The sequence below is a fragment of the Rhopalosiphum padi genome, chromosome 2 (genome assembly GCF_020882245.1).
Source record: "Rhopalosiphum padi isolate XX-2018 chromosome 2, ASM2088224v1, whole genome shotgun sequence".
Taxonomy (NCBI): Eukaryota; Metazoa; Arthropoda; class Insecta; order Hemiptera; family Aphididae; genus Rhopalosiphum; species Rhopalosiphum padi.
In genome coordinates, this window is record NC_083598.1 from 39,126,147 (window position 1) to 39,152,404 (window position 26,258).

Below are 26,258 nucleotides of genomic sequence, written 5' to 3' on the forward strand. Positions count from 1 at the left end.
TAATACGAAAACGTAGGAAAGCAACGTATACAGCGTTTACTTTGGAAAGAAAGAACTTCCAAAATAATAATTTGCGAGAATTTTTTAATTAGACTTTTGTTTTTAGTGTTTTAAAACACACATTTTGGGAAGAAAAAAACCGAAAAAATCGAGTGGGAACTAAATTGCATTTATACCAATTTTGCAATACATTTCTAAATAAAAGTTTTTTTTCTAAATATAATTTATTTTTAAGTAGCTATAGTTTTAATAAACAATTTTATTAAAAGATACATACCTACCAATGAATAATGATTAATGATTATATATATAAAATATCATGAAAATCAACTTAAAATCATTATATAATTATAAGTTGTACTTACATGTTTTGTATGTTGAATGTTCGTAATACTAAACACAACTCACTTTGAAAATGTTAGGTGTAGACGTATAGTAAACCGTAAATAGTTAAAACAAAATTAAATTAAATGATTTGTTATTAAATATAATTCATTTTTCAAATAATTTCGTATATGGGAGTAGAGGTAACATAAATGGAGACGAGTGCTGAACGAATATTTAATTTAAATAAATAAATTGAAGACAATTAAAATATTTAAATAGTATAGGTATAACACGAGTAAAATGTTCATACCCTTAACACGGTTGAGTATTCCCAGTTTTCCGTGTAAACATTATGTCACCACTGCAGTGTATCACTTGAACCACGGTAGATATTACTATAGGAGATTATTATAAATTATTATTAACACAACGGAACCTCGCAACTTTTATCTGAGCTTTTGGTTTCTACCAATTTATACCATCAGATGGCGTCTCGTCCGTTGCCGTTTTGGTCGCGCAACCTGTCGGCGGCGTACACGCTCGTGGTTCGCGTTTCCGTTCAAGACGATCAAAACAAATGCAAGCAACACGTTCTCTCGCCACTAGTCGCTACAGTTTGCCGCCGTTCATGTACGCTACACCACGCACAACGCATTGATAACACTAACTTCATTGTCATCGCCGTAGTTTATTTTATTATTGTAATTTATATATTTTTTAATTGTCGTAAGTTCGCCAGTGTTTCACGTCCGGACGTCGTCAGGAGACATTTTTTTCTGTTTTCAGTTGCATAAAACCGCATCGAAATGGGCCTAGGCACATCCACGATCAAATACATTTTGTTTTTTTTCAACTTTGCGTTCGCTGTGAGTACCTACAAAAGTTGTTCAACGTTTTTATTACTAATAAATAAATACAGGTGCACATTTGTCAATGCAATGTTATATACGTATATTTTTAGTCGTACCTATTTCAGTCTTGACGATACTAAAATATCTTGAAGTACCTATATAATAATATACAGGACGTACTTTTTATACATGTTGTGTAATAATATTATTAATAGTACGGAGAATTCGACGATAACATAAAATATGTAAATTTAAACGAGAGAACCGATACGATACACTCTGTATACACTATAATATAGTTCTTATTATATTTAATTTATATAATAATTGTTGCCGTTTATTGTCGTGTTTAGTAGTATCCTCCTTTTTTGAAGATAATTTTGATAGCATACAAAAATATTATTGTTTGGTGTTCCGTGATTTCAAAAAGTTTAAGAAACACTGCACTATATTATACATAATATTATTATATAAAACCCATAACCCTAAATCCACGTCATATTATTATAATATTATACGGGTGTAATACAATACCATGTATTTAATATTATGTTAATGTAGTAACATGCACGTTGCACATTTTTTAGCCATTTAGGTATGCTATCATGATATTGGTATGATTTGTCCACCTATAATATAGCCATATAGGTACCTATTCCTCTTTAGCTTATTGTATATATATCGACATTTAGGTGCGCCTTCTACAGTAGTAGGTACAAAATTATTATATGCACTTAGCGGCTTTTAGATCGATACATTTTTAAACACATTTTAACGAATAATATTATAATCGATTCAAATGATATATTTAATGTGGCGATACGCATTATATATACCTATATGTACGTAGTAATTCTATAACGTCGTATATTTGATCAGATATATATATATATAGTAATTTAATACGGATATCGGACTTTCGATTTAATGTTGTTTATATAATGTGTACTTTCCTATTATAGCATAGCTATTACGTTAGACTCTATACGACCGTTTTTTCCGTTTTGAATCGACATGTCCTCCCCTTCAATCCGAATACGTGTGGTGATTGATATTTTTATTCGGATGTTTATAATACTGTGTATATTATTATTTTAATGTCTTAAAAAGAAACCAATCTTGTCTTGACTAAAACCAAAACGTTATTTTCTTCGGGTGTATAAATGAAATGTTTACAAAAAGCGTACGGTGCTTACCGTCTGAAGTTCTGGATTGCTAGAGACTGCAGTGCAAGATTTTTTTTTAAACATTTAAATCGTTTATTGATTGTATATTTTATATAATATGTACGATATTATAGCATATGTTCTATAACTTACGATCGAATGCAATCAAACGAAAAATAAACGAACTTTACTCACGAACGACTCTAAACGACAGATTATTTTCGTTAAGGCCTGGTGACGAATATTATTTCAGTAAACTCGACTTTGTTTATATAAAATGTTCGAGTGCACGCGCGGCGGCGTTGGTGATAATAATGTATATACATGTAGGATATAGGCCATAGTATACCTGTAGTCCATAGTACTCTGTAGGTATGTAATAAAACCATATAATGAATTCATGACAACCAAAAAAAACTTGCATACAATTAAATCGGTCGGCTGTTTTTCTCACGTAAGTGCGCCCACCTACAACGGCGCATCGCTATATGAGTTTACCACGAAAGGATAACACACCTACTCTGACGACGACCAAATTATGAAATTGTTTACTCATGTACGGAGCTAAATCCATGAATGCATAATACGCTCGACTGTTGGATATTGACTGCTGCAGTTGCACAACCACCTACCAATCTTTGTTTATTTAGTATATACCATTATTAAAATAATAAACATTACACGTGCTTGTTGTTGTACACTGTTTTTCGATCTCTTGCGAGAAAATTAATCGTTCCGAAGTAGAAAACTGATGCATATTGTATACGCACACACCGTAAGTAACACTACGCAAATAAATATGTTCCTCTAAAGTAGTTTCTATTTTTATAGGAATATCCGAGTGTTGGATGTTTTAGGCTTTATTTTTATTTCTTCCATATAGAAATAACCACATGTTTGACGGTAAGTAATGCTCCGCTCAAAAAATTTAGAAATTACCGTGTAACACCACAGAGAAATCACTTCTCAAACAATTATTTACTGCGTGTACTCAATTTTTTGATTTTTATAAAAGTTATTTTTCAAGTTATATGTAATACATTTGGTGAAATAAAATAATAAAAATTTTGCATACGATTAATATTTTTTTTAGAAGCACCGATTATTGGTCATACATTGTGTGATTCCTCGGAATTTAACATGATAAATTTTGATTTTTTTTAGTGAAATAATACCTGTTAAACTATATGATGTAGTAGTTAGTTACCTGTGTAGTGGGTATGAAACGAAAACGGGAACAGAATATACGATATATAAATACTAAAGTCTAAAATACATACTATTTAATAAACCACAAGCGCAAGTGGGAAAAATGTCTGTCGGTTAAAGTAATAATAGAGCATCACTGCACTTATAATATAAATACATAACACGTATATATATGAGTTGTGAGTTTTTGACCAATCAAGTTGTCCATATGCGGCCTTCGTTAGCCTTAAATCAGTTAATTTTTTATTCCGATAAACACATTTGAACGTTATCGATATCGGCTGAGTACACACTGTTGTTTACCTTTATTTATTTTATTTCCGTCATTCGTCATCGTAGTGTCAACACAAACTTGCGAAAATAATTTGCACAAAGTTTAATCATAATAGTTTACTAATAACTTATCATTAATAACTAATAAGTAATAATAGGATATTCTGATTATATCTAATAACAGCTAGTATATAAATATAATAATTATTCTTGAAATTGTAGATTATTGTCGCGTACTTAACTAAAATTAGCCAGACATTGCATGACAACAATTACGCAAAGTATTGTTCATATAGGTATTATTTCGTAAAAAAAGCGTATATTAAAAAGAAATGAATTTAACGCTACAATACCGCAGTTGCCGGTTTCATTTAGGTACGACGTAACATACCCCGTTGTATTACAAGAGTGTTGTCTAATGTCTGCATTTTATTTAATCGAAGAAAATTCATAATTTATTATAACAAGTAAAATACTTTAACCACATCATATATAATAATACAAGTTTTTATAATGTGATGCAGATATTTCTCTTTGAGATCTTTTTCTTTAATTTTTTCATCGTTTTTAAATTAAATTTTGATTTTGATAAGAAAATAAACATTGTGTTATTTTATTTGGAAAGTTACGATTTAAGACATTTGATGAAATATTATATTATTTATACAATTGTAGTTTGGAGTGGTGAGTTTAGGATGATCATACGAAAAGAAAAACATACAACCCGTTTTATAATACAAGACTTTTTCACTTTCCTTCCCAATCACTATATAGATAAACTTTCAAATACGTCACTGGTTGAGATCGGTGACCAGGATTTAAACAGTTTATGACGTCCTGCAATTGTATTTTGTATAGATCCTGCAATTCAGTCCACTTAGCCTTTTTTTTTTCACTTTTTTAAGGAATAAACTGAGACTATTTTATTATTTATTATTAATTATTATCATCTGCAGCCACGGTACCGCTTTAAAAATTACATGCACCATACTGAAATGGCCAATGAAGTAAAAACATTAACTATTTATAAATATTTTATATCAGTTGGAAGTCGACAGATACTGCTTACATCTTAATTCTCACAAAGCATATTTAACTGACATGGTATATAATAATAATAACAATTTAACAGTCGTAAAATGAGGGGCCGGAGTCATATTTTTTATGTAGGTAGAAAGACTTGGAGAGTTTTACACACACACACACACACACTCGTAGTAATATATAATGCGTGTATTGTATATTTGTATTACTTTATAACGTTTGTTTCGAATGACGACGACCGTCGGCCTCGCGAAGACGACAATACATGTTCGGTCTAGAAAAAGTCGTGCCCCGTACAATTGCCGTTTCCGGTGATGAGCCATCACTTATAAAGTTATAAGTGTTTTCAAAGTCTTGCGTTTTACATCTGTTATAATACACAATTTTATAATATGATGCACAGTGCAGGTATGTCGTGAAGACCATCACGTTTAGTATGTACCTACACTCTACAGGCTAGTCAGGCTATAACTCAGTTGTGATAATAATTAATAACTGAAAAATCGAGCCCTCATTTAAACGTTCTTAATACTGCACACTGGGCTGTAGCTCTCTTAGCCTCTAATATCCGGCTTGAAAGCGGAAAAAGAGCTTTTGCTTGCAGGTTAATCCACCCCGCTAACCTAAACTTATATTTTATTTAATATTGTTAAAGTTTAATAAGACGATGTTGTCAATGTTACCAGGGGTTTTTTTTCAGTGTAATATAACTAATATAAGTATTAATAATAAATGATAATTGTGATTAGTATACGACAAATCGGCGGCGTAACTAAGTTATATGAACACTTTCAGATGAGTGTGGACGTGTCCACAATTTGGTGCCAATCGGTTCAGTAGTCCATACAAACGTAAATTTATTTATATATATACATATAGACATTATAATATATACGACATATAGTAACGCTTGTACATTTCGTTTTGTCATGAACAGTTAGTCCAGTGTTTCGGTAACAACGATATACATATTCGTGACACTATTATCATTATGTCGGGGTTTGCGATAATTAGGTACGTACCGTGTCATATTAGTTTATAATGTATATGTGCAACCGACCAATTTATGTTTGACCGGTATGGTAGTAAATGTGGTGCATACCTACGCCATAATTATATTATAATAGTCTAGCAAATGTGTCCGAATGTCGTTCTAAAGGAATCCGTCCGTAGTAACTATTTGGTTGATACATAGATTAGTCTATAATATGACTCGTTTCACTATATTATCATTATAACCCAACAATCGAATATTCGAATATATTTCCGGTCGATCGTTATTATAATGACACGGCTGGTTACGAATCGTTTCATGAACTCGTGTAACATCTGCGATTTAATATATGTTTTAGTGTTGTTATTTTTTTTGTGTGCTGTGTAAAACATAATATTATATATTTATATGCGATTGTGTTGATCTTATGCCGCATATAAAACGACACGTAGGTTGGGCACTTCGATATACTTTCGTACAACGGTGAAACCTCCGCGAACGAGAATATACACCCGACGACGTCAGAGCAGTATACATGAGATAAGAAGTCATTATACGGAATCATAGCCTTTATATTTTATTATGTACATTGTACATTATGTATATATTTTAAGTACGTTTACGTACGCGTTAGCGTGTTGCACGCAAAGTTTCTTTCGGGATTTCATATCTTGTACAGCTGTTTAGATGAGGTATTTAATATAATTAATCTATATATAGGTATATGTGTGTAACGACTAACGTTTTAATGCATCTCTTTCTGACCAACGAGTTGTAATTTACGTGATATAATATAAATAATGTCGTATACTAATACTTGAACTGTATGATAGTATTTTTACAACGTATTCGCGTGCGGTATTCATTTGATCTGATGATGCGGAGATTTCATTTTTTCGTTTGTAAAACACTTGTACACCTATTTAATATAAGCGCGATGGCGGCACGTAGTTTCACTATAATAGCGCGTGGGCTACAAATTATAATAAGGTCGTTTTTTTTTGTAATTACATATTATCCGCGATTGTAGAACGTTTCGTTTTCGGTATGGGCTATACTTTTCTCGTGTCTTGCTTAGACACACAGTAGGTACTATAGGTACTTGTGTATATATATTTATATAAACCGGAAAGAACCCGATTCTTTAACCACGTTTGACCTATTTATTTGTTTAATTATTAAAACTCTGAGTTTTGAAATATTGAAAATACATTATATTTTTGACGGAATTCATGTTTACAACTATCTTGTGTGATTTCAAACTTACAAAAAACTCAGAATATTAGAATAAATGTATAATTTAAATTCCAAAAATGGCGATGGCTAAAGTATCACCTAATATAATATTTATGTACAATGAGTTTATTTAGGTACTTATATATAAATTATAATGTGTTAATTTTTTAGGTACCAATTTCCTTGGTAATTTTTGTTAGTTTTCCTATTTATGTCGATGTACAAAATGCTGGGTTTGCTATAAACTTTTGTTAAGCTGCTTGATCTATAAACTTTAAAAGTTTAAACGCTCATATAAACAAAATAACTATTGAATAGTTTAACTTGCAGGTCGTAATGTAATATAATAATAATAGTATATGCCTACGCGATTTCTTATAAAATCTTAGACGAAGTCGAAAGTGTTTTTTTTTCGTACTATAATCAGAGAAGTTATCGCGGGTGTCGTATCTTCTGGCGGTTGACGGAACTTTCCAAAAACTAGTTTTCGTAGCGGTTCGTGGATCACGTTGCATACTTGCGCGCTGTCATGGATATAGACGCACGAGAGCGGTGACTTTCTATGGAGCATAAACGTCCACCCGCAGGCAACAATATATATATATATATATATATATTAACATTATTGTTATTTATTATTATAAATTGTAATATAATATATTTTGTGATTTTTCGCGGATACTTTCCACACTGCCGTCTCATCCCGTCTCTCCCGCCTTAGTAATAATAATAATAATAATAATACATGGTATTAAATGAAAACCTATTATTATATTCAGACGTGGTAATTTGCATATAAATATGTAATATTATAATTTCGATGCGCCGTAGACAATACGTATCAGTATATCACAGTCCGTCCAGCTGCAGACGATTTGTCTGGATAATAATAATAAGAACGTTTTGATATTGTTTAAGTATCGGTTTTACCGATTGATTTTAACGATTCGTAACGACTAAACAATTCATATTAGGTGTTCGCTCTATATTTTATTTGTGTCGTGTATACAAACAGGCTTCTCGACGTTTATATTATCATTGTGTTATTATTTTATATACGGTTTAATATTATAATATTAATAAATAATGATAGTAATAATAATAATGTAAATATGTGTCGGTACTGGTACAAAATAATATAATACATAGCAATACGCACCGACCGTGTTATTCCTATTTGAATGGGTACGATACAAAAAATGTGCTAGTGAAGTGAAAGCATAGGTATTATTTAATATTTATTATATTATATCGTCTTCAAACACACACGAGTACTTGAGTACAAGACATGAATGTTCAGTTACTCGTTTTTCCTTGTATTACGAAGAGTAGGTACAGTAATAAAATATGTATATAATTTGTTAAAAAATAACAACATTATAATTATAGGTATTATAACTATACATTTTATAACTGGTAGTTAAATATTCTTTATTCACTTTTATTCTCAGATTCTTAATACATACGACAACCCGAAATAAATAATATAGGCACGGGAATATAGATACGCTCTAAGCAGAAATTTGAAAATTTTTTTTCCGTTATGGTGTCAAATAATTGTTTTTTTTTTTAATTATTAGACAAATTATAATTTGTCATCACCCAAAAATGAAATAATATATATGTGGTCCTATGATTGAAAATTGATAATGTGTTGCAATATTCTTTGGTATACCTAGCGGATAGCATGTGGTGATTTATATAAAGTTGTAATATTGTCAACTAAATACAGTTAACCTTTGTAGATAGATTCATTTCAGAAATATGTTCAACAACACATATTATTTTGAGGATTATCACCACTTGTTATACCATGTAAGTAATATGTTATATGTGTATAAGTTTGTTTTCTTAAAGTCTTTGATTCGGTAAACTTGTAATTGTCGAGTGAACACAATTTTAAGAACCATTTTTAGTATTTACTTTTCCCAACAATTTTATTATATTATTTTGTACTTTGTAGGAAGTATATTAGATCTTTTTTTGTTTAAATTTCTACCCTATAAAAGCTGTTTTTTAATCCGATAAGATAAAATAAAAAACGTACCTAAACATATTTAATATTGCGAATATTTATTTTACTGTTTCAATAGAAATAAAAAATGTATTTGAACAATATTATATAAATGTTCGGCAGGAAACAGCGTTTTAGAGTAGTAGTATTAAAATTCGAAAAATGTGACCTCGTAAAACGTGCCTTAAGACTACCACAAAGACAAGAAACACTAGCACATAAGTGTTATACAAGTAAGATATATTATACATATTATGATTTATCTGTGTTTTAATGGGTCCAATCAACTGCTTCACTACAGTCGATCATGCATATTATCAGTATATCACGTTGATACATGTATAGCCATAAAGGATTAGTGTTGTGGTATAAGCACATAATATTATGGTTGTGTATAGATCGTTAATTAGATTTTCGAAATGTCGTGAGTGACAGTCAAATTCAAAAACACCGATTAGAAATCGACTGGAGCAATAAAGTATACAATGACGGGAATGGTGGCGATGTTTGGTAGATATGTTCGTTTGGTTGGTCGAAGTGCGGAGAAAGGTCGTAAAATGGTATATAATATTAGTGTATACGCGCATAGGAGTCGACGGAGACGACGGGATCAAATAAGTTTTATGAAAGTGAAAGCTTTTCTACCCGAGATCTTAGAGAGTCTGCTCTGTAACCGAGGAAATTTTTCTTTATTTGTCGGAGTACTACAATAATATATAATAATATAATTCGTCTATCATCATGGGCGGTTCACCACATAATTTGTGGTCTTGAAAATTATATAGATTATGTATATATATATATATTAAATCATACACTTCTCTTATTTCGTTAAAGTATAACGTATGCACATCGACATAATATTAAAATGTTGAGAGACAGCGTACACTCCCCATGTCGTTAATCAGTATTTACTTAATTTATAATAGTTTCGGTTGGCTCACAATATTATTAATTGTCGTTACGATTCAATTTATTATTTAGGTAATAATACATTTATATGCATTTATAATGCATGACTTTGTTAGTGTCTGGGATTTTTATTAAAATTAAAAATTAATGAATACAAATAACAACTGTTAAACGTGGGAAAAATTGTTTTCGCAAACAATATTATAATATGCGCGGCGCATACCTGGACAGGATAATTGAGCGTAATACGCCGAACGATTATTCAAAGACTTTTTTCTATATTTTGTACGCAAATAAGTACGTATATATGTATATTATACACAAGTAATTAATTGTGTATTTTCCGATTACAACGGACAATTGTTGTGTTGCTTCCGTTTTCTCATATTTTTTTCCCTGAAACCCGAGTCCTTGGTCAGGCCAGAAATATAATGTTATTATATTGTTTAAAGTTTGAATTCATGGTCATGGCTGTAGCGGCACTGCCCTTGTAGGTGTCATGCGCAGAGTCGAGTCGAAAGTGTCATGTGTGACGAACCTAAAAATTAAGATAAAAAATCATCTTGGCGTAAAACCTATACGAATCATACTTCAGAGAGTTGATATTTCTCGATAAACAGCAATAGAAACAATAATCAATTTTAAATATTTCGTGACTATAATACGCGTAAGTACCTATATCTAACAACACAAATAACGATATGATATAAACGTTTCATGTGATTTATCATAAATCTTCTTGAGTTTATATAAAAGTGATGTACAGTCTCTTGCTGTAGATATATCATATTTCTGATTTAAATAACTACGTATCTGTATAACTATCAAATACATTGGGAATTAAAATATATCGTTATTTGTGCTATATACTGAGTAACGATGAAAATATAAATGTAATGACGTTTTTACCAAGTGGTTTTATTGTTGAATCATATTATTATTCTATTTTTTATAGAACATTGTAGTAAAGTTTATTAATTTTTCAAAAAAGATAATATAATATGAGATGTCATACACTGATATTGTTTTTATTATGTATTCCTATATAGGTACCTGATAAATATTTATAAATATTAATATTGATGAAACTCTTTAAATCTTTTCAAACGGTGCTGCATATAATGTAATTTTGAAAAAAAATCGTATAGGTACCGAATGTGATTTACTCGAAGAAAAATGTATTTCAATTTCCAATACGTATATATTCAACTAAGGTATATATTATGTTATACGGGTAAAGTAAGAAGTATAGAAGATAAATTTGATCATGTGCCCAGATTTCCTACTTTATATGTCACGTCTCTCTCTCTCACACACACACAATCACGCACGCATACAGACATATATCATAATGGGGAATGAATAGGATTCATACACCGTATAGCTTTTGATGACAGATGATTACGTATATTATTATATTGTGTTATAGTCGTCATATAATATATTATTCTAATGATGAGATAGAATGATGATTGATTGATGAAGTATTATTGGCAAACAAGTCGCGAGTGTGCACAACTAACGCGCTTTCAATGTGTCGGATTTATGATAATGAACGAGTTTGACCTACAGAATGGTGGTTATTGTACGAGTTAGTGTATTATTTAACGTGTAAAATATTTGTACGCGGGTTGAAGAATTATAAATAGTAATATCGGTGAACTACATCACGATGCAGACTACTATGTTTATCGGTTGGGACAATAGATAATTGTACGTCGACAATTTAATATGTAATATAATATGCAAAATAATAAAGTAATATTTATTATATTGGATCTGCACAAACAGCGCATGATTTGTTGGTTTCGGTCGATCGAGATTTTTATTATTCATCGATTCATTGAATCATAATAATTTGATTGTCCATTTTATTGAAGTATTCAATTTTGTTAATAATATTATACAATATACATAAATATATTTTTTAAGCATTTTTACAAATTTATCACTGCATAGGTCCGTAGCGTGCAGCTGTTGCAGTAAATAACAATAACACATACTATAATCTATTTACTTAATTATAATATTCCACCGATACATCGTATGCATATATTATAAATTATAATTTATAGTCGTATAACGATCACCAAACATAATATACCTATCTGTATAATACAAATAATGTACGATTATATTACCATGACCAATCGGCGATAGCCTTCGTCGGATTATACATTTTGTATCATAATAAATACATATTTATATGTATATATATATCATCAATTTATCTTCGATAGTGCTGATATTTAGTCATTTTAGCGAATTATTAGTTAATAATGGCTATTTTGTTAAGTTAATAACGATATTTCTTATCCATTTAAAATAATGTTTATAACTTACTGTTTTGGACAATTATGAAATATTCATATATTAGGTATTTAGTCATTATCATGAATATCTACGAACGTAAACGTTTTAGTAAATAAAAATAGTTATTACTTATTACAATATGAAACCAATATTATGGTGCATATTTGTTTTCTAATTTAAATCAATGTAAATATAATTAAATATATATATATATGAATAATAAAAACAATGACGACGGGCTTGGAGATAATTTTTGTTATAATAATATATTTATAATAAACGATCAAAAAATACTGACAATGCCAGTCAATATAGTATACTTTGGAAGTTTGGAACACTACCTAATGAAGTCAATAATGTAAATAATCCTGAATCATCATTATTTCTTAAAATGTCTAATCTCCAATGATACCTATACAATTAATTGTTCCATTATATAAATGGATAATTTCCGCTATTTCCTAACATATACAATTTATTGTAATATAGTAATATTATAATAATGTAAATAATGTAATATGTACATTTATGATAATATTATTTGATGGAACATTTTTTTTTTATAATTTCAATAAAATATTGTATTAAATTATAGTTTAAAACATATTGTCACAGTGTTACGTACTCTATTATATTATAATATCTTATTATTATTATCTGATACACACAATATACATGTTATATCACATTATAACATAAATATCATTCACATAATACATAATATTATATATAAAGATATATGTATAGGACTTATTATATAGCGATATAGTAAATAGGTACACCGTACACCTGTTATTTCGTTAAAATCCAAAGTTTTGCAAAATTAAATATTATCATGCAAATATTCTTTGCATTATATTGTGCAAACTTGTATATAATATGTAAATATTTGTTTGTGTGAAATTTAGGTCGATAAACTATATACCTACTATGTAATATTCGATTTTCCAAAAACATTTGCTGAATAAAATTCAAATCAATTTGTGCCCCATCAACAAGTTTTGTGTTACAGCCATTATATTATTATACCTATGTCGACATGTCACTTCCATAATTGAAGGGACGAAGAAAGTAAAACATATTAGGAGCCCACAGTTTTTTTTTTTTGGAACCTTCGGAATATAAATCCTGGCTTGATCGACTTTTATCAAAAGAAGATATAGGTAATTTTTAAATTTTAATCGAATGCACTTGAATCATTAGAATCGATCTAATCTAATTTAAAATTACGTATTATTTACAATTATTTATTTCTGAAACACGGAATATACAGAATATTATTATTATACATTTATAAGTATCTATTTTAAATGTATTGGTACTCAGCCAAATATCCGTTGTGCATGATGTCATCGGGGTTGGTTTCTGATTTTTATAATCATGTATGATATCCCCACTGTTATATATATATAGTTACAACTTATAATAAAATTATGTAACGTACATCGATTGATAACTGGTAATAATATAATGAATAAAAATATTTGCATACTAATGAAATGCAATTCTGCAGATCATAAAATGTAATATAATCTCGTTGGTTGTTTAAGATTTAACGTAGGTAACAGTGTCGCAATCACAATAATTTTGAGTCACCGGCGTAAAAATGTTTTAGAGGTTATTGTTGTAAATTAATATATTCTCAGAGATTCCAATATTTTATTCGACAGCAGTTTTATTTCCATTATAATTTATAATACAATTATATAGGTTGCGTCGACGACAAATTTGTATCGTTTACCTATTTTCAAATTTACAGCCGAATTCACATTACACCGTATATTATCGTGTCGTGTTTCATATAATAATATACGATATAATATGTATGGACATAGAGTTACCTACATTACCTACAATTATTGCACATATATTCATCTTTAAACTGCACGGTTTACATAAGGAGAACACGACTATACATAATATTTAAGATCACTGTTTCGTGTACGGCATAAAACACGGACATCGAAAAACGAGTGTAGGTACTGACATAGAAACGACAAGCTTTTGGTGCGGTGTCGTTAAAATAAATGTGCAATAAACTGCGGTTAATCGTGTATAATTATTATACTTAGTCCTGCATTTTTTTCAATTGTACATTTGTACATCATAAAATATGGTGTTCATTCATGACATAATCCAGTTGCATCGTTTGAAAATATATTGTTGGCGTTAAATATTTATATGTTTTATAGAAACTTCGCGATCGACGAAGTTGACTCAGATTATTCTGTTGCATATATTGTTCAAATGCGTTGTACTACCATGCGAATACTTTTTTTTTTTGATCGAGAATTGAACGGCACTACAGACGTGTAGAAAAGAGTCGGCTGCGGCGACTGAATTTTTCTCAGACTGGTTGACGACGGAAATTGTTTCTGTTCTATATGATTCGTGTATATACTTGCGGTGTGTAATATTCATGCGATATATTTTTTAATTAATATAAAAAACATTCCTATGAATAATTATTTTTTGATATGGACTATTGTGATAGTTATTTATTAGTAGTAGATCTTGTTTTTTTTTTACGGTGAGACGCAGTGTCAGCCTCTATTGACAAACGGTCCACTGATAACAATATAACGTATACATATTTATAACAAATAAATATGTAAGAAATACTTACATTATGTCTTACTTAGTACACGACAACGATTAGTCTATAGGTACTTATAACACTATATTATTATAGTCACGTTTTCGTAATTAATCGGTAATGACTTAAGTTTTAAGTATTTATTTAGTTTGAACTATTGTCAACGTATTCAACTGTTTAAAAGTGACCTATTGCAGTAAAATACGCGTTATACCCATATCTACAGTGTAAATGATTATTATAGGCGTAAGTTTGCAATAGCTGCCACGTGTGTCATATTATACTCGCAATATCGTATTCTATTAACTTATTGATGATATTAATTATTATAAAAGTTTTGATTACGCACCTATACGTACATATTAAACACATTATTATACAACACGAGAAATGTAATGTGTTCATAGTTAAAAGGTATACAATTAAGGTGTTTTCATTTATATAAGATCAAGCCCAAATTAAGACATTTTGAAGTCCAGTAGCCAATTTTTTAGATGAAGCCCCTATATGAAAAAAAAAATCAGAAAAATATTTTAGAATCTTAAATTCTATAACTATTAACTACAGTGAAATAAATCAACATATTTTATAATTTATTAAAGGATAACAACTTATTGCCAAGTAATATAACATCAGTGAATATCACCTTGAAAATATTCAGTAAAAGTTAATTTATATTGGGTTGGTTGACTAGTATTATAATTACTAGATATGTTGCTTTCTTCATTTAAAACTGTTTGTTTCACTATGTACAAACACATTTTGAAATTGGTTTTTAATACCTAAAATAAATAAAAAACACATTAATAAATTATAAATGTAGTAAATCTAAAGCTAAATAGGTATGTATTTAAAATGTATTACTTTGAATATAATCAGTTAGTAATAAAACATTTTGATTAAATTGAATAACAATATTTTCTTAATTTAAAACTGTTTTACTATGTACAGGCACACCTTGAATTTAGTTCTAAATACCTAAAATCAATAAAAAAACACATTAACAAGTTGAAAACTCATGAACAAGTTGGAAAAATACTTTTTTGAAAAATGGACAAATGAAAATTAATATTTAAATTTTGCAATGAACAGTTTTGGGGTGTAAAACATTTCAATATTGGTTCTTAAAATTAAAAAGAAAATGAAATAAATTATAATGCCCCGCGTGCATTTCACGAGATATCGGAATGCTGCCATGCTGGCTAACGATAATATTATAATCATTCTGACATCCATGATTACCGCTGCACATCTCCGGATGCCCTGATCATCGTGGACTGAAGCCCCGCTGAAACGCGCGCGCTCACACACACACACCAACGACAGAACGCAGAAATGATACGAAAGTATAGCCAGATCGTATTGTCTCGGCAGCGATCGCATTCGGATCAGGTAGCTCTAGTTCCACTTTGCCTACAATATCTATCGTTATGATTTAGGTCATTGCTGCAGCTGGGTTTACCTTACCGTGTTCAGTGTACACATACGCCTAGACGATATGACGTATTCAGCGTGACGTTTCGGTTTCAAAATAATATGTTAAAATCTGATTTAAATATTATAATACACTGTGGACTACATATACAACGCGATATTATTAACGTCTGCTGCAGAAGACTGATTGTGAATATTCGTCTATCGACGATGGTAAAAATATGATATAGGCACATGATCATAATATTGCATATGCGGCGTGGAACGAAAAGAGAATATAATAATATATTACTTAGATTTTACGATGTGATGTGACTGATTATATTATTTAGATACAGTTTCGACGGAATATTATTTTCTTATTTTCTTATTTACCGGTGATACCGTTATTGTTTTCGTTTTCCAATCGATTAGCGTTGTGATGACTCTTTATTATCATATTTTGTAGGTAAAACATAATATTATATTAAAATATAATGTGGCGCGGAGAAACGTTAAATGTATATAATATTTTTGATTATCATGTGGACAGAACGCTGCTAACGATGACGGTGGCAAGGGTTTCAGTAATATTTTTGTTTGAGCGCTCGTTCTAATGGAAATCTGGCCAAGTGTTTGCAAAATTGATTTAGTGAAATTTTGACCAACTCGTTGTACCTACCAATTTACTAAAATTAAGTGCTTTTGATATTTGGAGATTATAAAAATGTACTTGAAGTTATTTGGTATTCGTTATTAATTTATAAAATTATAACTATATAATATGGATTTTAATAGATAGTATACGAATATCAATAACTCACAGTGAACTGTTAAGAAATTATATTATTTAATTATGGAAAAGATTTTTTATGTAAATGCAATTCATATATTTATTTGAATAATCTATTGGAAATCTAATAAAAAATGTGCACGATTCAATTTAAATCGTTCTTAAAAACACCAGTTTTACTTCCCCAATAATTTTGTTATTATCATTAATATATTTCGTACATTAATATTTAATATATTTTTTATTTTTTTTTACATTTTTAATGCATTCATAATTTTATAGCGCATGCTGTTTTTCAGCTTATATATTATAATTACATCAAATTGCATTTTGAAAAAAACTTTTTTAAATCTTTAGTAACAACTATTCCCATGGTATACAATAAAGTAGAATTTATCTGCAGTTTACATTCAACATAGAAAAAATTACGATTGATTAATATAATTTATTACATCTAACATTGTAAATTGTTAATATTCCAACATACTTCGACTAATATCAAATATGTACATTGAGCAACTTTTAATTTTTAATTTTACATAATTGTTAATTCGAGTGCATACACATAAATAAATACTTTGTAGGTACAATACCGTTGCATTTCAACGTGACATTTATATTATTTTAATACAAAAATGTGCTGTATATTAGAACATAATATGATATGAAACATATAAACTTACAGAGCTTGCTATGTTTTTTATACCTATCTAAGTTCCGTGACTGGTTATTTTATTGTGATTTATATTCGTGCATATATATATTTATTACTTACGTTAATGAAAGTACATCATTTACATAAACATATTGATTTTATATAAAATAGCACAATATAAATATTTTAAATTTTAATATATTAGATGTCGTAAAACATTATGATAACTATTTGGAGACCACTGATCCACATTATATATTCGTAAATATACTTAAAAGTAAAATATAACTATCGGGCGGGTGTGGTATACACCACGTGTATAACTATATCGAAGACGCGTTAGCGCTTAATATCACAGATTTAATAGTTTGATCCATGAAAATACACACTTAACGATCACGTAATATTTTCTGTTTTTTTACTTTGTATATAATAGTACATTGCAATATTATATTTCAATGTGTTGTTATAATAGGTATACGATATACAGGCAGTATTAGTGAACGACGTGGAGGCATATAGATCTCTTAATATAGTCATTTAAATCTTTAGTTTCCACGAAGTCAAACATTGTATTCCTAGTAAATGATTCATAAAAATAAATGATATAAATGATAAGTTTTATCCTTAGATTTTTTTATTTCTGAGACTTAAACAGTTTTTTATGATTCAATAGTGTTTAAAAATTTAACTAGCTAAATAAGTGCAAGTGCATATCTATTCTACACACATGATAAACGTCGCTAATAATTTAAATTTAAGCATGCTATGTATAAATGTAAGTATATCTAAATATACATAATTATTGTGTACATTGTTACGAGCAAAGTCCGAGCAAAGCGCCGGGAAATCGATTATTTGTTAACTATCTACTATATGCTTGATTTATCTCCGTCATTTGTGTCTAGCTAAATGTTTTCTCAGCGATCTCGAGCATTGAATGGCAGAGCAGACCTTATAGATGCACGTGGGGCATTCATTTTTCGAATGCTAAAACAGTAGTATACTAATACAGTCCGAAATATACATAATGCATATTACATAGCTATAATATTATCTTTGCACACGTCACGTTTTAAGTAGGTACATGTATATTACGAAACGGCCGCGGCGCTAAAATAATAATATATTATAAAAATAATAAAAAATATATTTGGAGCAATAGTATGTTGAAATTACATAAAGAGGTATTATGTATGATTATATATGTGTGTGTGGGCACACGTTTTATACTGGGTTTCCTACCTACGTAATATGTTTATTCTTCTTACGACACTTGCGATAGAATCGGATCGTCCTAAAAAAAAATATAAAAAAGTACGACATTTCTGATCAGTATTCTCCTACGACCTACGTACCTATATATATGCATTGTATATTTGTATATAAATACATTTCATAGGTGTAGTTTAAGTACTTATATGTAGGTACATGATGTAGAATATATGATTACACCTAAATCACATAGAAGATTTTGTATCCCTAACTAATGTAGATCATAGTCAACAATGAAAAAAAATATCACTACCTAATTCAGATTTATTCTTTTATTGACATCTATATGTTTTTATTATAATATTATATTCTATTAACATATATATCAGGGGTGGCCAAATCGCGTCATAGTCTTTTGCGGCTCGCATCTTATTGTAACATTTTTACAAAAAATTTTAATATAAATTTATGTATATTTATATTTATGTATGACCTTTTATTTTTACACATTTTGGCTCTTCCATATTTACTAATATATTTGGTGGCTCGCGAGTCTCTTTTCGCTGGCCACCCCTGATATATATATAATATATAAATATATACATTATACATTTATAATTTGTCATAACTCATAACTAATACCGTATGGTTTCAACAATTTTTTTTATCGTTCAGGATTCAGGAGATAAAACTATGACGTACAAGTTTATGTCAGTAATACGTATATACACATATCATATGATACATATATCGTTATAGCCTTACATAGGTACATAGAATATATAGATTAAAAAGATGCAATCTTTACGCTTTGTGTTATTATTACTCTGTTTTCATGCTGAGCTTCATATTATTAAATTTATATACTTATATAATTATATATATAACATTTAATAATATGTAGAGCGTACACTATAACAATAAGATATAAAATCGTCAAAATAGATTTTAAATTTTAATTCTTATAATTGCGATTAATGGTAGGTAATAACTATAAGTATTGTTTTCGCCGATATTATTATATAGCCATATTAAAATATATATAATTAGTAGATATGTATTATGTATGAATTTGTATTACCATATTTACCAAATTTTAACGCTTAGTTTTTAAACAAAGCGGGGGGTATAGTGGAACGTTGAGGAATAATATTTACGTACAGCTCGTCCGTCAAGTGTTATTATATATTATACAACAGATTATGGTATTAATTTATGTCTGTCGATTATTATTACCGATGACAAATGCAATATTCAGGCAAAGTTTTATTTATAAGTTTCATGTCAAATATTAAATGATAATTATATTTTGACAATAAAAAAACTTCAATATACTAATACTATCTACCTCCAATACAACATACTGGAGTTATTTTGTTTCGCAGTTCAAATTTTTTATAATTTATGGCTTGCCAAAGTTGTAATGATACTTCACTGTGCACTTGTAAATCACGAGTCGTAATTGTTAAGTCCAATACGTCCTTGATAATGGATATTTTTAAAGTAAAAAGGGAGGAAGAGTTCTCATTTAAAAAAATATAGACATTAAATTTACCAAAACACATTCCTTAAGTAATAAAAAATATTTCAAGAATTTGAAAACATCATTTTTAACTATTTAAGTAGGTATATTATTTAAAAATTCCAAAAATCAGAAATTGAAAAAATGTATTATTAAATAAAAAATAGGAGTTATCAAGTTTGGTAATATACTCTGTATATTATTATGTTACACACTCGTGTATTCGATAATAATGATTTAGTTGCGATGCGATTATCAGATTTATTATATCAGTCGTTAATGATGAGTAATAAGTCATCGACATTTGTGCTTTATTTATTATCTAAATTTTGTATTTTCTTTCACAACATGTTTTATCGTATTCGTTAGCAAGTTTTTTTTGTTCATTTTTTTTTTTTTTTTTATAGAATTTGCTGTTTATATCTATCATAGTATTAATTAGTAATTACAATTATGATGACGGTAACTGAGGTGCAACCGCGTTAATGTATTACAAAATCTTATAATGTGTTAGCGCCACTTAACTAGCCATTGTGTGTTACATACTTATTTGTTATTTGTGTATACAAAATTTACAGCAATTTAAAGCTACTTAAATTTTTTTTTCAATAAACTTGCCCGTTGTTATGCATGTATTAATAAATTGAAAATAAATTGACCATATATACTCATAACGCCCTCGAAAATATTGTAATTTTTTACACAGTATAATAACATAAAGTTGTCGTTTCGACTTCAAAATTACTTCCCGATATTATTATATTATTCACGAACAATTTGCGTGAATCAGTTATCGCTGTTTACGCGTGTGACATATATATATTATATATGTCATAACATGCAGCTACAAGAATAACAGGCTACTGGCATATTTGTAAATTAGATATAATAATTATACAGAATTATACAGTGTTCGAAATATCGACTATAGATGACTCAGGGTGAAAAACTCAAGGTTGTAACAATATTGATTGTACGATGTACATAATTTATTGGCTATGATAATATTTTATAAGGATTGGTGTGTAATTTCCTCGATAAAATGTTTTATTTATACTTGTAAAACTGTATAAGTTTAAAAATATATTATATTATTGAAAAATTAGTATGTCCTCTATGAATACACGAGAGATAAAAATATTCATTTGAAACAATTGTTTCAAAAATTCATTCGTAAATATAATGACCCTGACCGTTGCGATCGTTATATATTTGAATTGATTTAGTCGATTAAGAATTTCTACAATCCTTTATAGATATACTAATCGGTCGAAAGTACTTTGACGATGGTGGCAAGTAAATAAATAGGTACTCAGGAAACATGATCTACTAGCTATAGTTTTTTTGTATTTTCAAAAAATAAAAATAATATATCCTGGTTGTTTTATATTATGTATGTATAAGGCGTATCCGAAGGATGTAGCAATTATTCAACAAACGAGCAATTGTCATATTTTTCAAATATAGATATAAATACATCAATTTTTTTTACGTTTATACAATATCGAGTATCGACTATGAAATTATATATTTTATTGTGACTTGCACCGCGCGGTTAAATATTATTAAGTATGAGATCTCATATTTTTTAATTTTTTTTTTATTTCCATTAAAATATTTAAATAAATAACGTGGTGTACCTTGAAACGCTGTTTTTGACTGGTTAGGTATATAATATAATATGTGTACCTATACATGCAATACTCGTTCCATTGGAATCTTTTCGCATATTACATTAGGAGTATTGTACCTGTACGTACGACCATTGAAACGTATTCTCAGACGACAACTCGATAATCATGGTTTGCAAGAGAATCGAACGACACAATGTGGGTGTGGAAGGTTTTCGCGGAAAAATTTAAATATTGAATATATATACCTAGTGTATAACACACTATTTAGTATTATATGTATACATTTGTATACGTTACATAGAATCTATATTCTATATACTAACAAGGCTGGATTTATAATTTTGGAGCTCATTATAAACAAATTACGGGCTTTATTGAACATTTTTCCTTATTCCCTCGTGTTGTTTTCATGGTACAAATTGACATTAAAAAAACTATATTTTTGCATAGATAAATTAAATTAAATAAGTGGCTTTTTCTTTTACGGTGCAATCGCAATAACATATCAAAATAGTTTTAGTTATTTTTTAAATATATCAATAAACATTTTTAAGCTTGAAGTAATTTTGTGGGGGTCTCAAAAAGTAGAGCTCCCGGTCAAATCCTGGTATTGTAAACTAAATGATTATGTCTATATAATTGCCGTGGTAAATGCCATGTATATATTATCGCATGTAAATATAAAAGTGACGCATGGATTTGCAAATATGTACTATGGATTATAAACATACCTATATAATATAATATCAGAATAAATGGGTGTGTATTTTTTCTATTTTATGAACCAGTAACATTCGATACTATACTTATGTCAATAATATTTGTCTTTAGTTTGGATCCACGACGTTACCGCCGTCCACCAAATTATGTAAAACTGATGTGAGTTTTTTTGTAGTTCTTGTGTACAAACAAAGGAGTTTTTTTTCAAAATAAGTTTAAAATTAAATTAAATAGTTGGCCGGAAAACATCTGACAGTCATATCGACTACCATAACTGCATTTTAGGATGCGTTTAACGGCAGTTTGTACTTTAAATAACCTTCGGCCGTCAGTATTCCGATAATAATAATAATAATAATTTGTATAGTTTTTCCAAAGAAAATACAATATATAGGTAGACCGTGTGAACCATTCAGGAATAAGCCGAGTTTTTATCGATTCGTTTCGGAACAGTATATAATATTATCATCATTTTCAATCGAAAAAACAAAAATTTTGTCACCGGTCGGTCAGTCATCGTGTTTTTCGCTATAGTTCTATAACGATTATTTAGTGTAAAAATATATAATGTAATACAATACCATATAATATAATATATAATATATAGCTATAGTAATAATTAAAAAAAATAATAATATATTATGTGACAAAACGAACCGCAAGTCTTTGAGTTGTGTTTTTATAATAATAGGCGCGCGTTGTACTCTCGAATTGTTGTCGGGTGAGGGGGTGGTGTTAAGGCGGAGAGGGAAAACGATTTCTGGTCTAATGATTTTAAGCGTATTTTTGTGTTTTTTTTTTTATCGTATGGATACACCCAACACCGTTGTCGTTTGACATAATTCATTTTTATTCGATTCGGTTGTAGGCTCACGATTTTTTTACCACATTTTTTGGTCATTATTTTTATTTTATATATTTACGCCATGCTTAAGTTTTGACAATGATTATTATTATTATACACACGTACAGCTGGTGCGTAACTCTTAATCGTGTAGGTGTAATAATATGATGTACAGCTGGGTACAAAACGACTACATAGGTACCCTAGCCCCTAGGATTGATGAATGACGAAGCTGACGACAAGCTATAATTGGATTTTTTAACACGGTTGTTTGTTATTTTGTCGGCTTGTTCGATAAAGTTTTTCTCGGTTTTACTACACTTCATCATCGTGTATACGGTAGCATAATATTATAATATAATTTTACATGGATATTGCAGATATTATTCAATCAGGTCCGGGATGTGTATGAATTCGTAAATGCCGAATTCCTATACATAACATTGTAAGCTGGGGATTAGGTAATATAGGTTTATTGTTTTGACTTAAATCTATATTTTTTACTCAACGCCACTTTTAGATATTCAAAAAATCTTACACCAGTCCTCCAGTAAAAAAAAATAAAAAATATAGCTTAATTTTCATAATAAATAATTAAAAATTTTTATTTAAAAATAAAACACTATTAACAATTTTTAATTTTATATACTAAATTCTTATTGTGTATAATACATATAAATATATTTTGTGCATATGTAAATAGTTCTCTATATTGCTTTTAGTTCGTTATTTTAAATTATTTTTGATCGTACACAGTTACCTATACATTTCATTGCAATAAGTTATGAACGATATAAATGAAATTCGAAATCGAATCGCCCTCCTCTTAGCGCCCGCTTAAGTAAAACGCCCTCTTCTAAATAAAAATAAACCCACTAGGAGACTCACGTAGGGAATTATTAGTCTAGACTCTATAGTATGAGATCATAGAATAATTAAAAATTTTTAAATTCGATAAATTTACCTAGGACTGCTAGGAGTAAAAAAATATACATGTTACGAGAATTAATATTATTCGTATAAGTAATAATTTAGGTTAGTATTTTTTTGTGACGGTTGGAGGTTTAGGTTGCTTAATTAATATTTTTATTTTTTGTAGTTAAAAAATTAGTATGAGAGATATAGTGACATTGTAATATGGTAGTCTTTGAAGTTTAATAGTATTGTAAAATGATCAAGTGAAAATAAAATATGCGGTAGTGAGTAGTGACTACTATATTCAGATTAACTTTATAATTATATATATATATATATTCAAGCACACCTATTAAAATAAAATTATAATAATGGAAAATTAGTAATATAATAACATAAAATGCATACAGAAAAATTAAATAATATTCAAGATCAAGCTTAATGCTTTGAAAAAAAATAATAAATAATCAATGTGTTGAAATACTAAATGGATTACACCTTAACATAGGAAGTTGTTAAATATTAAAGCGATATTTTTGCCATTACTATAAAAAGTGTGGAACTAACTTTTCCCTTGCTCACTCATAATACGCTTATGCGTATTAGATCAATAATTGTTAAAAATATTAACCGTATAATTGCAAACAAATACGATTCTAGACTCACAAACTCTACACAATATTACGTATACAATACAATAATACAGACGATTTCGTCATTCATTCACCGGGAGAATAAAAACATTTTATTAAAATCCAGAAAGTCATTCTACGCGTTCTTTTGTATAACGTATAGCATATACGGCATATGCACATTTTTCGTTTCACTCTACATAATATTGTCATTGCGTAACTTCGGTGTACATTGAATAATACTTGATGATTAACTTTATGATTCATTTAATTACACTTAGTAGACTGTTAACAACAACTTGAAGGTGTTTTTTTTTATTTTTGTCGGTACCTCCCGTAATCCTGTTGTCCGCGGTTTACAGACCAGAAACACAATTTTTTTTATTCTAATTTAAACTTTTTACTAATAGTGTATCGTTTTTATATAATAATATATAGCTAATATTAATTACGATTGGCAACATAAAATGGCTTGTTCGCTGTGCATATTGACATTTATATTTGTTATTATCGCATATTTCTGTAATATAGTCTTGATGGGTATAGTAGCTGTAATTGGTATTATACTGCAGTGCACGCTTTGCACATTCAGTAGTCGTGGTATACTGCGTTAACCACTGCTTATAAGGATATAAGTAAATATTTTTTTTATAGAAAATATCATAAAAATCTTAAACCATTCACTGACATACACGACTTATGCATACATTAATACGTCTTATCAATTATCATATTATCGTAAATAATATCTTTAACGAACTGATTGCGGTACGTCGGGCGTTGCGCAACGCCGCGTTCGTTCTTACGGATGGTTGTCGGACCGCACCGAAGAAAGTGTATATATACAGTCGATTCATGCCGAGTTGGAATAACGACAATGAAATTATTACGCATTGCTCGTTTCGCTCGTCGGATCGAGAGGTAATTGCGTGTTCCGAGACGCGCGAACGAGTAACGGCGTATGCCTATATTATATGTAT

At 29.1% G+C, this 26,258-nt stretch overlaps 1 protein-coding gene across 1 annotated transcript in view; it reads left to right on the forward strand.

The window, feature by feature from the left end:
* Nucleotides 1-899: 899 nt before the first annotated feature.
* Nucleotides 900-26,258, forward strand: part of LOC132921951 (CD63 antigen-like) — a 35,302-nt gene continuing 9,943 nt past the window's right edge. The window contains exon 1 of the mRNA XM_060985218.1: nucleotides 900-1,193. Within this exon, the coding sequence (XP_060841201.1) occupies nucleotides 1,134-1,193 (60 nt within the window). The 5' untranslated portion in view covers nucleotides 900-1,133. The remainder of the gene's footprint in view (nucleotides 1,194-26,258) is intronic.